Below are 17,174 nucleotides of genomic sequence, written 5' to 3' on the forward strand. Positions count from 1 at the left end.
TTCCAATAAGGACTCCCCAAGTGGCACTTACACTTCATTCCAATAAGGACTCCCCAAGTGGCACTTACACTTCATTTCAATAAGGGCTCCCCAAGTGGCACTTACACTTCATTTCAATAAGGGCTCCCCAAGTGGCACTTACACTTCATTTCAATAAGGACTCCTCAAGTGGCACTTACACTTCATTTCATTAAAGACTCCCCAAGTGGCACTTACACTTCATTTCAGTAAGGACTCCCCAAGTGGCACTTACACTTCATTTCAATAAGGGCTCCCCAAGTGGCACTTACACTTCATTTCAATAAGGACTCCCCAAGTGGCACTTATACTTCATTTCAATAAGGACTCCCCAAGTGGCACTTACCCTTCATTCCAATAAGGACTCCCCAAGTGGCACTTACACTTCATTCCAATAAGGACTCCCCAAGTGACACTTACACTTCATTTCAATAAGGACTCCCCAAGTGGCACTTACACTTCATTTCAATAAGGGCTCCCCAAGTGGCACTTACACTTCATTTCAATAAGGGCTCCCCAAGTGGCACTTACACTTCATTTCAATAAGGACTCCTCAAGTGGCACTTACACTTCATTTCATTAAAGACTCCCCAAGTGGCACTTACACTTCATTTCAGTAAGGACTCCCCAAGTGGCACTTACACTTCATTTCAGTAAGGACTCCCCAAGTGGCACTTACACTTCATTTCAGTAAGGACTCCCCAAGTGACACTTACACTTCATTTCAGTAAGGACTGCCCAAGTGACACTTACACTTCATTTCAGTAAGGACTCCCCAAGTGGCACTTACACTTCATTTCAGTAAGGACTCCCCAAGTGGCACTTACACTTCATTTCAGTAAGGACTCCCCAAGTGACACTTACACTTCATTTCAGTAAGGACTGCCCAAGTGACACTTACACTTCATTTCAGTAAGGACTCCCCAAGTGACACTTACACTTCATTTCAATAAGGACTCCCCAAGTGGCACTTACCCTTCGTTTCAATATAAAAAAAAGTTGGAAAGCAACAGAAGCATGCAAAGAGTTCCCGGGGGTGGGTGATTGGGTATTGGTAGGCCCTATAAGGGCTGGCAGTCTACAGGAGGCTCTGTTTGGCCCAATCTCTATCGGGCAGGGTTAAAAATCGGTCGGATCGGGAACTGCATCGTCTCGATGATGTGGTCCCCGAACCGAAGGATGCCTATACCCGTTGTTCTAATTCGATTGTTTGGCCCCAGGACCAAATGACCGAATTAGCCCGATATCGCCCACCCGTAGGTGAGATATTGGGAGAAGATCCGCTCACTTGGCGACTTTGCCAAGCGAGCGGATCTTAGCGTGTATGGCCACCTTTACTTCCTAGCCCAAGTCAAGGCTTCTTCCCCCATAGCTCCCAGTTGGAGCCCCATTATGTAGAACAGTGATCCCCAACCAGTGCCTCGCAAGCAACATCTTGCTCCCAGTGGCCTAAAAATAGGCAGTTATTTTTGAATTCCTGACTTGGGGGCAAGTTTCTTTCTACAAAAAAAAACAGGTGTACCACCAAACAGAGCCTTCTATAGGCTACAAATCCACATAGGGGCTGCCAAATAGCCAATTGTAGATCTTATTTGGCACCTCTGGAACTTTTTTCATGTTTGTGTTGCTCCCCAACACTTTTTCCATTTGAATGGGTATAAAAGGTTGGGGATCCCTGATGTTAAAGATGAAGGTTACGGAGACAGAATAGCTTGTTTATAAACAGATAAGAGCAAGGGCGGAGGCGTCAATAGTTACAAAAATACCCCCATTAGGGCATTATACCCTTTGAAATACATCTGCCCCCAAATTAATGGTGGTTCCACCTAAACCAACCGGCTCAATACCAGGCTCAATACCAATAGACAGTCGTTAATAAGCAGCTATATTTGATCTGACGGGGAAAGAGTTAAGATGAAACACCTGGGAATGGGTCTGTACCAGTCATTTCTCGCCTCGCACACAACCCGTAACTCCCCGTAGGAAGAGCGTAGTAGCTGAAGAGTAGCACCCTACTTTGATGCTGTGGGACACATTTCAGTCACCATGTAGACTACAGGAAATAGAAGATATACAAGTTTAAAAAAAAATGTGCATTTTGGTTTTTTTTTTTTTTTACACCCCCGCATTTTCCATAAAAGTAAACAACATTAAGCAGGTCAGTTGCGCAGCATTTAGATCAACAATTTCTCATCCGAAGCATTTCCTTCTGCCTCCTACTCCTCCTCGCCTTGAGCGATGTCACGGCCGTACCCCACAATCTCTTCCATTCCGACTTTTACTGATTATCGGGGCTTCACAGGGATGGAAAGGAAAGAAAAACAATGTAAATGTAAAGCCTTTGGTCTATTTTTAAAAGCTCAGAGATGTTTATTTTTCATAGAAACAGAAAAATGTATAGACACCGAGCTCCGGTTCCGTCGCGTTCTGTGCAATTCTAGCTAAAGAACTTTCCTTGCTGCAAGGGATGTTCTACCTGGAATTCTTCTGCAAGGAAACTTCACTGATAAATGTAAAGATGAGATGGGTCTAGAGCAGTGGTCTTTGGACTTCAAATCACCTTTGATTCAAATTCAAATCACCATTTGACGTCTATTAATTGATCCAGGCCCCCATTAGCTCATAGTAAGGTAACATTGCTATACTAGTCATTCAGCAACAATATAAGAACATGATCTTCAATCTGGGTTTCCTGTAGTTTCTCAGATGTCCATTCTACTGCGTTCCACCCCAATGTTTCTATATATCTGTAACCTTGTTATGGGCTAAGGGGGCCCAGCCTGAAGGCCAGTTAGGGGGGGATTTGGGGTGAGTGCTTATTTGTGCCCTGGGTACCCCTGGAACTATAGCAGGGTGACTGTTACCCCAATGTTTCTATATATCTGTAACCTTGTTATGGGCTAAGGGGGCCCAGCCTGAAGGCCAGTTAGGGGGGGATTTGGGGTGAGTGCTTATTTGTGCCCTGGGTACCCCTGGAACTATAGCAGGGTGACTGTTACCCCAATGTTTCTATATATCTGTAACCTTGTTATGGGCTAAGGGGGCCCAGCCTGAAGGCCAGTTAGGGGGGGATTTGGGGTGAGTGCTTATTTGTGCCCTGGGTACCCCTGGAACTATAGCAGGGTGACTGTTACCCCAATGTTTCTATATATCTGTAACCTTGTTATGGGCTAAGGGGGCCCAGCCTGAAGGCCAGTTAGGGGGGGATTTGGGGTGAGTGCTTATTTGTGCCCTGGGTACCCCTGGAACTATAGCAGGGTGACTGTTACCCCAATGTTTCTATATATCTGTAACCTTGTTATGGGCTAAGGGGGCCCAGCCTGAAGGCCAGTTAGGGGGGGATTTGGGGTGAGTGCTTATTTGTGCCCTGGGTACCCCTGGAATTATAGCAGGGTGACTGTTACCCCAATGTTTCTATATATCTGTAACCTTGTTATGGGCTAAGGGGGCCCAGCCTGAAGGCCACTTAGGGGGAGATTTGGGGTTCCGTATATTATCTATATTTTACTCCTGTTGATATTTTTAAACATTTTTCTACCCCAACCCACTTCTGATGATGTCACTAAGAGTTTGAGCAACAGGAAACTCTTAATGGTGGTCAGCGGGTTGATAAGGCGGTTGCGGGTCGGATATCGTATTGAAGCTATTAAAAATGCTGGTTGTGGGTCTGGGTCGCGGGTTGCAGATCCGGGTCTCAAAAACTGGTTCTGTGCAGGTCTCTATCATGAAAATCTACTGTGCAGTTTTCAGCCGGCTACTAGTAGGGGCAGAGCCAGAGAGAATGTGCCACTATCTATAGCCAGGAACAATGAGGCTGGGGGGTCTCTAGGTCTGTGAGAAGCCTCCCTGCAGTTTCTGCCAATCTAACTAATCTAAAGTTAAGGTGGCCATACACTGTAAGATCTGCAAGGTCACCAAGCGAACGGATCTTCTCCCGATACGCCAACTATAGGGCCAAGCGATCAAATTAAAATGGCTGGCATGGGCCCCGTTGGTTTGGGGACCGTATCAATGAGCCGATGTGGTCCTCGATCCAATGGAAAAATCACACCTGCCTGATTGAGATCTGCCCTATTTCAGGCCAGATGTCGGTTGGGGAGTCCCGCTGTTGGTTCAAATACACGGGCCGAATTGGTCTAAAGGACTGAAATTGGGGCGTGTATGGGGACCTTTATTCTGAATGCCCAGGAGTGCAAAGTGCTGACGGAAGGGGAGAAGATAAGGAAAGGAAGAGCGATGGGCTCAGGAGACGACAGTGGGGGGAAGATTGCAGTAAAATAATGGAAAGATAAAGACAGAGGGAGGGTAGAAGGGAGGGCAGGTAGGGGAAGATAATGGTGTAGGACAGCAGAAGACAAAGGAGAAGGAATATTCTCCACCTGGGGGAAGGGGCAAAGTGGGGAGGAGCATAAAACAAAGAAAGGGGATGAGAGAATGAAGCAGAACAGCAGGTTGGCTATAGGGTTCCTGTAGAGTCCTGGCTGGCAGGGCAACCTCCAAAATATTCAGCTGGTTCCCTCAGTGAGTTTACCCTGGGCTTAATGTGGCCCTACATGGTAACATCTGCTGGTTTGGAAGGTCACTAGTGATGGGTGAAATGTTTGGCCAGGCATGGATTCGCAGCGAATTTCTGTTTCGCCATTGGCGGATTATTTTTGCAAAACAGATGAAAAAATTTGCTGTGCAACCAAAAATTGCCGCCCGTGTCAAAAAAAATTGTTCGGCAATTTCTTTTTTTTAACACGTGACATTTTCACCATTTCACAAATCTTTTAAAAGATTCAGGCGATTGTCACGCAAATCGAAATGGGACAGATTCGCTCATCACTAAAGGTCCCCAAATAAGCGTATCTTTGTATGTATGTATGTATAACTTTATTTATAAAGCGCCACTTGTGTACGCAGCGCTGTACAGTACAGTACATTCATACAAACAGGGGCATTAAAATAAATACATACAAAGTATAACAATAAATACAAGATAAATACAAGATACAGTTGCAATAAGTTAAGAGTCAAAGACACAAGAGGATGGAGGTCCCTGCCCCGTAGAGCTTACACTCTATATGGGAGGGGTAACTTACTCCCAATATGCCCACCTAAGCTGCCCGATCTCAGGCCCACCTTAGGTCTAATAAGTCTGGTCCAAGGGGTATAGGAGCCAAAGCAAGGGCCACATCAATGAGTCAATGCGGTAAAACCTGCCCCATCAACTTCTGGCCAATTTCCGGACAGATATAAGTCGGGGAGGCCCCATACACGGGCAGATAGGCTGCCAAATCAGTCTGAACAACTCAGAAGCTTAAATCTGCCCGTGTATGGCCACCTTTAGCCTCCCTGTTGGGGGACAGACTGCAGGAGGCAGTTCTCTTCCAGCCCCTGAGACTGCTGGGCACAATGGCATCCCCAATGGGTCTAGTAACCTGGGCTCAGTGACTACGAATGCCAACTGTTGTTTTTGAACCAAACAAAACTGCCTGTTTGGGTTTCAGTGTAAAACCCAAACCAAAATAAGGAAAATATTGGTCCCTACATGGTACAGCCCAGCACGTCATTACTCCCATAAGCCACCAATGCCCCCCCCAATGTCACGAACACACCCACACTCCAGCCCTGATTAGTGATGAGTGAATCTGTCCCGTTTCGCTTTCCCGAAAAATTTGCAAATATTTCAAAAGATTTGCGAAACAGCAAAAATGTCATGCGGCAAAAAAAAATCGTCATCCACGACTATTCTTTTGTCGCCTGCAGCTATTCTTTTGTCGCCTGCAGCTATTCTTTTGTCGCCATCGGCTATTCTTTTGTCGCGCGGCTATTCTTTTGTCGCGCGGCTATTCTTCTGTCGTCCACGACTATTCTTTTGTCGCCTGCGGCTATTTTTTTGTCGCCATCAGCTATTCTTTTGTCGCCAGTGGCTATTCTTTTGTTGTCCACGACTATTCTTTTGTCGCCAGCGGCAATTCTTTTGTCGCGGGGCTATTCTTTTGTCGTGCGGCTATTCTTTTGTCGTCCACGACTATTCTTTTGTCGCCTGCGGCTACTTTTTTGTCGCCTGCGGCTACTTTTTTGTCGCCATCGGCTATTCATTTGTCACCATCGGCTATTCTTTTGTCGCCAGCGGCTATTATTTTGTTGCGCAGCTATTCTTTTGACGCCCGCCACTATTTATTTGACGCCCGCGACTATTCTTTTGGACGTGTGGTGAATTTTTCCACGGCAAATTTTTTCATCCATTTCGCTAAACAATCCGCCAATGCCAAAACGCGGAAATTCTCAGCGAATCCATGCCTGGTGAAACATTTCACCCATCACTAGCCCTGATGTCCCTTACATGGGGGGAGTAAGCTCTACCATTTATTTGGGGGTGCAAGTATGAGAGAAAGCATAGGACTTTAGTTTTTCGGGACTTGCTCCCCCCATCAGTTATGACACCCCCCTATGTATATCAGCATATCTGTGAGAAATAAATAGTAACTGTAACCAATTTCCATTGAGTGTTGTTTGTTTCCCCCTAGGGGCCACTTAAGGAAACACATTCCATTTGTTAATAATTATTTCATAATATTAATTCAGTCCAAAGTCCCTACACACTTTTATTCTTTTCTCTCATCAGACCGATGCTATTCAGTTAAGTACGTGCATGGCTGTAACCTTTATTTGTCTTTGTGGTCATGTGACCTTGTTATTTTACGGGAAAGGTTCTGTGACCTTTTGGAGTGGGGGTTTAATAAATCCCTTAGGTTAATGGTTTACTGTATTGTTTGTAAATCAGGATGGGGGGGAAGGGGGTGAGATTTTCCTTTCTGTCTCTTTTCCTGGTTTTTACATTGCATTATATGTTACAGCACCTAATGTAGGAGAAAACTACACAGGGGAGCTCCCCCTAAAGGTCACTTTTATAATGCAGCTTACAACTGCAGTTTTGCTCCATTGTTTGTGTGTTCTGTAACCTTTTGGTGATTGGACGCTAAGTGTTTGATGGTATACAAGAAAATGGAAACTTAGGGAAGCGCTACTGTGCAATTAATAGAAATAAGAACCCATATGAATGGGTCACATGTTCAATACCAAGAGGGGCATATAGGCCAACTTATAGCCTAGAAATCTAACTGAGCTTATGCCTAAATAGCCTTGTCCTCTACTGCTATCAATGCCTTTTGAGGGGTTTAGTTCCCCTTTATAGAAGGCAAGGCCAGGTAGGCGTAAGCTCAGGTATATTTCTGTAAGGCTATAATTTGACTTATTGTTATTGGACATGTGTTACATGTAGAATCATTCAATATGGCTTCTCATGGGTCACAATTTAAAAGCAGGCAGAGGTTGGCCCCTTGGCCCCACAGCCAGCAGCATCCCACTATTCTACTTTGATTTTATATTAATAATAACAGGAGACTATAGTATTCAGGGCACAGTTATACAGCTCTTAATACCACCCACCACCCTCTCTTAAGCCAATTAAATGAATCCCCGCCCCCCTGTGTACATACATCTGCTGGACCTACTTCATTAGTAAGGCAGTAGCAGAGTGGGCACTGGGAAGCTGAATGTGCACAGAGAGCCGGTGAGTAGGGACTGGGGGAGGGGGGGGGCAAGAGGCAATTGTTCTAACACAGGGGGTCTGTATAAGGAAATCCCATTTACATACTGATTGCTTGAGATGCCTTCTTGCAATCCCCTGTGTACATTTACCAAATATTGGTGATTTCATGGGAATTCTTGCCCTCTACGGAGAAAATAAACCCTGTATAGATGTAAGGATTTATCATTTAGGGCCCAAGGAGCTGCCCTGTTACTTGCCTTTGCCGAGACAGTTTTCATACCAGTTCCATTTCCGACCCACAGATGGCGCTGTTGCAGTGGAGAAGCCCCCAGGGCAGCCAATGATGTGGGATAGATCCCATATTCTATAGAACATAATCCCCAGGACAGAAGCACTTTTCCCTTTTTGGTTCCCCCTGTAACAGGACGTACCTGTGCCCGTGTATCTCTCCCAGGCTGATGGGTTGCACAAGAATGTACTTCCCCTCCTGTTGCTGATATTGGCCGCCCTCCCAGTTCCTGATTAATGGCATTGTTTGCTGAAGGTCTTAATCCCTTATATTCCCTTCCATCCCACAGAAAGCAACATGCACGGACCGGGCAGCATCATGGGTACAGCCGCCGGCCTGTGCCTCCTACTCCTACTCGCCGCCAGTTCTGCTGAGAAACCGTAAGTGCCAACATCTGCAGTGAGCCCTATGCCTTTTATGGAGGGGGGATGAAGGTGGTTGCAACTGTGGGAGGGGGGGTTCCTCTCCCTAGGGAGCTAAGAAGGATCAGCCGGACCCAGAAATAAGGATCTTCTCAGTAAAGCTCCACAGTACAGGTATCAGACCTGGTATCCAGAATGCTCGGGGCCTGGGGTTTTCCGGATAAGGGGTCTTTCCGTAATTTGGATCCCCATAACTTAAGTCTACTAAAAAAATCCTTTCAATATTAAATAAACCCAATAGGCTTGTTCTGCCCCAATAAGGGGTAATTATATCTTAGTTGGGATCAAGTACAGGTACTGTTTTATTATTACAGAGAAAAGGGAATCATTTAACCATGAAATAAACCCAATAGGGCTGTTCTGCCCCAATAAGGGGTAATTATATCTTAGTTGGGATCAAGTACAGGTACTGTTTTATTATTACAGAGAAAAGGGAATCATTTAACCATGAAATAAACCCAATAGGGCTGTTCTGCCCCCAATAAGGGGTAATTATATCTTAGTTGGGATCAAGTACAGGTACTGTTTTATTATTACAGAGAAAAGGGAATCATTTAACCATTAAATAAACCCAATAGGGCTGTTCTGCCCCCAATAAGGGGTAATTATATCTTAGTTGGGATCAAGTACAGGTACTGTTTTATTATTACAGAGAAAAGGGAATCATTTAACCATGAAATAAACCCAATAGGGCTGTTCTGCCCCCAATAAGGGGTAATTATATCTTAGTTGGGATCAAGTACAGGTACTGTTTTATTATTACAGAGAAAAGGGAATCATTTAACCATGAAATAAACCCAATAGGGCTGTTCTGCCCCCAATAAGGGGTAATTATATCTTAGTTGGGATCAAGTACAGGTACTGTTTTATTATTACAGAGAAAAGGGAATCATTTAACCATGAAATAAACCCAATAGGCTTGTTCTGCCCCAATAAGGGGTAATTATATCTTAGTTGGGATCAAGTACAGGTACTGTTTTATTATTACAGAGAAAAGGGAATCATTTAACCATGAAATAAACCCAATAGGGCTGTTCTGCCCCAATAAGGGGTAATTATATCTTAGTTGGGATCAAGTACAGGTACTGTTTTATTATTACAGAGAAAAGGGAATCATTTAACCATGAAATAAACCCAATAGGGCTGTTCTGCCCCCAATAAGGGGTAATTATATCTTAGTTGGGATCAAGTACAGGTACTGTTTTATTATTACAGAGAAAAGGGAATCATTTAACCATTAAATAAACCCAATAGGGCTCTTCTGCCCCAATAAGGGGTAATTATATCTTAGTTGGGATCAAGTACAGGTACTGTTTTATTATTACAGAGAAAAGGGAATCATTTAACCATTAAATAAACCCAATAGGGCTCTTCTGCCCCAATAAGGGGTAATTATATCTTAGTTGGGATCAAGTACAGGTACTGTTTTATTATTACAGAGAAAAGGGAATCATTTAACCATTAAATAAACCCAATAGGGCTGTTCTGCCCCCAATAAGGGGTAATTATATCTTAGTTGGGATCAAGTACAGGTACTGTTTTATTATTACAGAGAAAAGGGAATCATTTAACCATGAAATAAACCCAATAGGGCTGTTCTGCCCCCAATAAGGGGTAATTATATCTTAGTTGGGATCAAGTACAGGTACTGTTTTATTATTACAGAGAAAAAGGAAATTATTTTTGAAAAATGAGAATTGTTTGCTTATAATGGAGTCTATGGGAGATAGATTCAGAACTTTCTGGATAACAGGTTTCCGGATAAGGGATCCCATACCTGTATATTAATTTAATTAAAAAAAAATATAAACTACAGAACAAGGTCCTATGTGCCTATGGCTTTAAGTTGAAATGTGTAGTCAGTGTAGATAACTTGTTGCACAACACTAGGGCTCTCGCATTACCTTCCATTGTAAGTCCAATTAAAGGGCCCACTGAAGCCAATAACCCTTGTGGGGGGAATCAAAGCACATCAGATTACAGGCCTGCACCCACAACCCCCATTTGTACCCACCACCCATCTACTTTACCCACATCTGACCTGACTGCCCACCCTGAAACACCAAAGTCACGTGATTATAAAGCACAAATGACATTATAGGAAAGAGGTGGCAAAGCCTATAATAAAGGAAATAGGGCAATAGACTCCTAGACCCAACCCACCTTCCTCTGTCTCCTCCCCCTCACACAGATGCGTATTAATCACCCCCGCGGTGCTCCACGCAGAAATGGAGGAGACGTTCATGCTGGAGGCTCCATTACACACCTCGGAATTTGAGGCCAAAATCCAGATACAGGATTTCCCGCTGAAATTAAAGTCTCTGGCCAAGGCAACGGTGAAGCTAAATGCCGCCAACGGTTTCCAGGGCGAAGTGAAAATACAGGTGAGGGATGAGGGAGTGAGTCTGGCAAGCTGGAGTTACAGAAGATGGGGCAAGTAGGCAGCAAACAGATAAAGCAGGTCAGTAGCCATTGGATAAATCTCAGCCTGTTCTTCTGTTCGTAGCTGTCAGCCAATGACTTGCCCAAAGACTCCAACAAGAAGCAATTTGCCTACGTTATTGTTGATGCCCCCGACGCCAACTGCAAACTGGAGAAAATAGTCCTCCTGTCCTTTGAAAGCGGCTACATCTTTATACAGACCGACAAAACCCTCTACACCCCGGGATCCAATGGTAACTCAGCGTCCCATAAATCCTCACCCCCCTATGTAATTTGCCCAGGCATAGTAACCCTATAGCAACCAATGAGATGTTTGCTTTTAAACAGATGTTCAATAAATGCTACCTTCTGATTGGTTGCTATAAGTTACTTCACCTTAGGGCAAACTTTAATTACATAACCCCATAATATAATGTACTGCTTATGATACCATGTATTAATGTGTATTAACTAGGGATGCGCCGAATCCTGGATTCTTTTTTTTGAAGAATTCGGTTTTGACCGAATCCACGGCCCCTGCCGAACCAAACCCGAACCCCATCAGGGTGGGTTCGGGGGTTCGGCCAAACCCAAAAAAGTGGGTGCGATGCATCTCTAATATTAACACATTGAACTGTTTTCTGTGTTTCCAGACAACAGTTTCTTGAGAAATACTTGCAGTAGAAGTCGGGGGAGGGCATTTTGGGCACTCAGGCATGGTGTTGAAATAGTAGATATTGCTTATCCACTACATTGCGAAATATGAGTAAAATAATTATTATATTCAAATATAACGTTTTGACAATGACATTATTGAATTACATTGGTTTCCACAAAGCAACGTCTTCTGGGAGCAAGGAGAAACAGTTCATTAAGTGACTGGCTGGTCAGAGGCACAAACAGTTATAAAACAAGCAGCTTAGTTATGAGTTGACTCAATAACAAGGAGAAACAGTTCATATACGTGTGTAACTAACCGGTTAGAGGCATAAACAGCTACAAAAGAAGCCACTGACTCAATGAGAAACAGTTCATATAACTGACTGGCTGGTCAGAGGCACAAACAGTTACAAAACAAGCAGCTCAGTTATGAGTTGACTAAATGATCAAGGAAAACCGGTTTATATAAGTGACTGATCGACTGATCCTCAGAGGCATAAACAGTTACAAAACAAGCAGCTCAGTTATGAGTTGACTAAATGATCAAGGAAAACCGGTTTATATAAGTGACTGATCGACTGATCCTCAGAGGCATAAACAGTTACAAAACAAGCAGCTTAGTTATGAGTTGACTCAATAACAAGGAGAAACAGTTCATATAAGTGACTGGCTGGTCAGAGGCACAAACAGTTATAAAACAAGCAGCTTAGTTATGAGTTGACTAAATGATCAAAGAAAACTGGTTTATATAAGTGACTGATCCTCAGAGGCACAAACAGTTACAAAACAAGCAGCTCAGTTATGAGTTGACTCAATAACAAGGAGAAACAGTTCATATAAGTGACTGGCTGGTCAGAGGCACAAACAGTTATAAAACAAGCAGCTTAGTTATGAGTTGACTAAATGATCAAGGAAAACTGGTTTATATAAGTGACTGATCCTCAGAGGCACAAACAGTTACAAAACAAGCAGCTTAGTTATGAGTTGACTCAATAACAAGGAGAAACAGTTCATATAAGTGACTGGCTGGTCAGAGGCACAAACAGGTTTAAAACAAGCAGCTTAGTTATGAGTTGACTAAATGATCAAGGAAAACCGATTTATATAAGTGACTGATCGACTGATCCTCAGAGGCATAAACAGTTACAAAACAAGCAGCTTAGTTATGAGTTGACTCAATAACAAGGAGAAACAGTTCATATATGTGTGTAACTAACCGGTTAGAGGCATAAACAGCTACAAAAGAAGCCACTGACTCAGTGAGAAACAGTTCATTAAGTGACTGGCTGGTCAGAGGCACAAACAGTTATAAAACAAGCAGCTTAGTTATGAGTTGACTAAATGATCAAGGAAAACTGGTTTATATAAGTGACTGATCCTCAGAGGCACAAACAGTTACAAAACAAGCAGCTTAGTTATGAGTTGACTCAATAACAAGGAGAAACAGTTCATATATGTGTGTAACTAACCGGTTAGAGGCATAAACAGCTACAAAAGAAGCCACTGACTCAGTGAGAAACAGTTCATTAAGTGACTGGCTGGTCAGAGGCACAAACAGTTATAAAAAAAGCAGCTTAGTTATGAGTTGACTAAATGATCAAGGAAAACTGGTTTATATAAGTGACTGATCCTCAGAGGCACAAACAGTTACAAAACAAGCAGCTTAGTTATGAGTTGACTCAATAACAAGGAGAAACAGTTCATATAAGTGACTGGCTGGTCAGAGGCACAAACAGTTATAAAACAAGCAGCTTAGTAATGAGTTGACTAAATGATCAAGGAAAACTGGTTTATATAAGTGACTGATCCTCAGAGGCACAAACAGTTACAAAACAAGCAGCTTAGTTATGAGTTGACTCAATAACAAGGAGAAACAGTTCATATAAGTGACTGGCTGGTCAGAGGCACAAACAGTTTTAAAACAAGCAGCTTAGTTATGAGTTGACTAAATGATCAAGGAAAACCGATTTATATAAGTGACTGATCGACTGATCCTCAGAGGCATAAACAGTTACAAAACAAGCAGCTTAGTTATGAGTTGACTAAATGATCAAGGAAAACTGGTTTATATAAGTGACTGATCCTCAGAGGCACAAACATTTACAAAACAAGCAGCTTAGTTATGAGTTGACTCAATAACAAGGAGAAACAGTTCATATATGTGTGTAACTAACCGGTTAGAGGCATAAACAGCTACAAAAGAAGCCACTGACTCGGTGAGAAACAGTTCATTAAGTGACTGGCTGGTCAGAGGCACAAACAGTTATAAAACAAGCAGCTTAGTTATGAGTTGACTAAATGATCAAGGAAAACTGGTTTATATAAGTGACTGATCCTCAGAGGCACAAACAGTTAAAAAACAAGCAGCTTAGTTATGAGTTGACTCAATAACAAGGAGAAACAGTTCATATATGTGTGTAACTAACCGGTTAGAGGCATAAACAGCTACAAAAGAAGCCACTGACTCAGTGAGAAACAGTTCATTAAGTGACTGGCTGGTCAGAGGCACAAACAGTTATAAAACAAGCAGCTTAGTTATGAGTTGACTAAATGATCAAGGAAAACCGGTTTATATAAGTGACTGATCGACTGATCCTCAGAGGCACAAACAGTTACAAAACAAGCAGCTTAGTTATGAGTTGACTCAATAACAAGGAGAAACAGTTCATATAAGTGACTGGCTGGTCAGAGGCACAAACAGTTATAAAACAAGCAGCTTAGTTATGAGTTGACTAAATGACCAAGGAAAACTGGTTTATATAAGTGACTGATCCTCAGAGGCACAAACAGTTACAAAACAAGCAGCTTAGTTATGAGTTGACTAAATGATCAAGGAAAACTGGTTTATATAAGTGACTGATCCTCAGAGGCACAAACAGTTACAAAACAAGCAGCTTAGTTATGAGTTGACTAAATGATCAAGGAAAACCGGTTTATATAAGTAACTGATCGACTGATCCTCAGAGGCATAAACAGTTACAAAACAAGCAGCTTAGTTATGAGTTGACTCAATAACAAGGAGAAACAGTTCATATATGTGTGTAACTAACCGGTTAGAGGCATAAACAGCTACAAAAGAAGCCACTGACTCAGTGAGAAACAGTTCATTAAGTGACTGGCTGGTCAGAGGCACAAACAGTTACAAAACAAGCAGCTCAGTTATGAGTTGACTCAATAACAAGGAGAAACAGTTCATATAAGTGACTGGCTGGTCAGAGGCACAAACAGTTATAAAACAAGCAGCTTAGTTATGAGTTGACTAAATGATGAAAGAAAACTGGTTTATATAAGTGACTGATCCTCAGAGGCACAAACAGTTACAAAACAAGCAGCTTAGTTATGGAGTTGACTCAATAACAAGGAGAAACAGTTCATATAAGTGACTGGCTGGTCAGAGGCACAAACAGTTATAAAACAAGCAGCTTAGTTATGAGTTGACTAAATGATCAAGGAAAACCGATTTATATAAGTGACTGATCGACTGATCCTCAGAGGCATAAACAGTTACAAAACAAGCAGCTTAGTTATGAGTTGACTAAATGATCAAGGAAAACTGGTTTATATAAGTGACTGATCCTCAGAGGCACAAACATTTACAAAACAAGCAGCTTAGTTATGAGTTGACTCAATAACAAGGAGAAACAGTTCATATATGTGTGTAACTAACCGGTTAGAGGCATAAACAGCTACAAAAGAAGCCACTGACTCAGTGAGAAACAGTTCATTAAGTGACTGGCTGGTCAGAGGCACAAACAGTTACAAAACCAGCAGCTCAGTTATGAGTTGACTTAATGATCAAGGAAAACCGGTTTATATAAGTGACTGATCAGAGGCATAAACAGTTATGAAACAAGCAGCTTTGTAATAAGTTGACTCGATAACAAGGAGAAACAGTTCATATAACCCCAACAATAACATTGTGTATAATTAAAGCAAACTTATCTCTGCCGGATAAGGTCGATTATTTTGAGTAAAGATTGGGGATCACTTATACGATTGGGAAACCGAATTATTCCAACCCTATTGGGGAATGACTCTTAGCTCTTTGCTAATGCTTGAACTTTTGCCTTTTGCAGTTTTATATCGGCTCTTCATCTCGAACCCCTTCTTGGCTCCCGACAACCGTACAGTAACGGTGGAGATTGTGGTTAGTTGAAATCAATTGCTCTGAATGCATCTAAGACATATAGGGTAGGGTTCCTACTCTATAAACCCCCCACAACTGAATGCTGTTGGTTAATTCAAAGTGAGTACCCCCATGTTCTGCTCTTCTAAGGATAATGGTGCTCCCAATGGCCAAAGGTGGTGAGATCTGGCATTATACTTAGGGTAATAGTGCATAAGGGAGTGGTGCCTGGGATAATGGGGCCCAGGGGAACAGCCAATAGGATAAAGTCTTACATGTTACTCTTCGCAGAACCCAGACAAGATTGTGCTGGAAAAAGCTTCCTACACGTCCAGCGCCGGCATCGTGTCCAAGAACTTCATCCTGCCAGACATAGCAAAGTGAGTGGTCATAGGGCATATTCCGCTAAGGGTGAAGGGAGTTCACCACAGTTCAACTGAGAGGGGCGTCTTTATCAGAAGGTAAAGGCTATTTAAACCCCAAAAAGGAAGAACTATTGAGCTCCTCCTCTGGTGAACTGTGGTTGTCCTACGGTGGATATGGTGGTGGCACGGGGGAAGCCTTCGGGGCCAATTATTGGGCCACAGTTGGAGGCAATTTAAAAAGAATTCCTGTGTGTTCCATTGGTTCATTCAATACCACTTGGTGTCTCTTTTTCCAGTGTTGGAATGTGGAGGATCATTTCTAGATTCCAGGCGGCACCTCAACAGACGTTCCACACTGAGTTTGAGTGCAAGGAATATGGTACTGTGGCTTCACTAAAGGCTCCATGATCCCATGGAATCTCTTTGTGCCTAGGAGTGGGTGCGGCCATATTGAATATTTTATGGGCTTTCCTACAACACCATTGGTTAACCTTCCCTCTAGCTCTGATTGGACTCCAGAGAGAGTTAACTGGACTAGAGGGGCACTTTCATGAAGCCCCACCAAGGGGCCATTGTAATGTCAAAGGGGCATAGACTGGAAAAGCTAACTGCTGATTGGTTGCTATGGGATACTAGACCAGATCTAGCCACCTACATTACTGTTTAACCCCAGTACATATTTCTCCCACCAGTGCTGCCTACTTTTGAGGTTCTCCTGGAGACGCCGCAGCCATATTTCTTTCTGGACGAAAATGAATTTGTCGTGGACGTAAAAGCCAGGTGAGATCCACGAATTGTGAGTTATATCTAATCCTTTTAATAGATAATTGTAGTAGCAGTAGGCGCCCACTAGGTGGCACACAGGAGCAGCAGTCTGAAGTTCAGAACAGTGGTAGCTGATGATTGCAGGCAAATATATTTGTCCAATCAGCTCTCTTCTGGAAGTTTCCAATGGTGGCCATTGGCTAGGAACATTGATCAACAATCCATGGGCAACTGGCAAAATAATTCTGCCAATTGCCCATGGATTTGGGCAAATGTTCTGGATAAAGAGTGGTACTGCAACTACAATGAACACACAAAAAGAGAACTACTTTATCCTGAGAGCCATCCATAATAACCTAGAACCTGGGTCTAAAGGGGGCTCTGTAGAACATCTAGACCAATATTGTACTGTTAATTTCATTGGTGCCCCCCAGGTTCCTGCACGGGAAAGAGGTTGAGGGCTCAGGGTACGTAGTGTTCGGGGCGATGGAAGGTAACGAGAAGATGAATTTCCCCGATTCTCTGACTAAAATAGAGGTGAGAAATGTCATCATGGAAAGTCCCTTCT

At 42.9% G+C, this 17,174-nt stretch overlaps 1 protein-coding gene across 1 annotated transcript in view; it reads left to right on the plus strand.

Moving 5' to 3' along the window:
• Window positions 1-7,525: 7,525 nt before the first annotated feature.
• LOC100170611 (A.superbus venom factor 1) overlaps window positions 7,526-17,174 on the plus strand; it is a 37,306-nt gene continuing 27,657 nt past the window's right edge. Inside the window, exons 1-9 of the mRNA XM_002940050.5 lie at window positions 7,526-7,579; window positions 8,137-8,227; window positions 10,461-10,653; window positions 10,776-10,944; window positions 15,427-15,497; window positions 15,768-15,856; window positions 16,138-16,220; window positions 16,534-16,621; window positions 17,041-17,143. Of these exons, the coding sequence (XP_002940096.3) occupies window positions 8,145-8,227; window positions 10,461-10,653; window positions 10,776-10,944; window positions 15,427-15,497; window positions 15,768-15,856; window positions 16,138-16,220; window positions 16,534-16,621; window positions 17,041-17,143 (879 nt within the window). The 5' untranslated portion in view covers window positions 7,526-7,579; window positions 8,137-8,144. The remainder of the gene's footprint in view (window positions 7,580-8,136; window positions 8,228-10,460; window positions 10,654-10,775; window positions 10,945-15,426; window positions 15,498-15,767; window positions 15,857-16,137; window positions 16,221-16,533; window positions 16,622-17,040; window positions 17,144-17,174) is intronic.

This window comes from Xenopus tropicalis, chromosome 3 (assembly GCF_000004195.4).
Source record: "Xenopus tropicalis strain Nigerian chromosome 3, UCB_Xtro_10.0, whole genome shotgun sequence".
In the NCBI taxonomy this organism is placed as follows: domain Eukaryota; kingdom Metazoa; phylum Chordata; class Amphibia; order Anura; family Pipidae; genus Xenopus; species Xenopus tropicalis.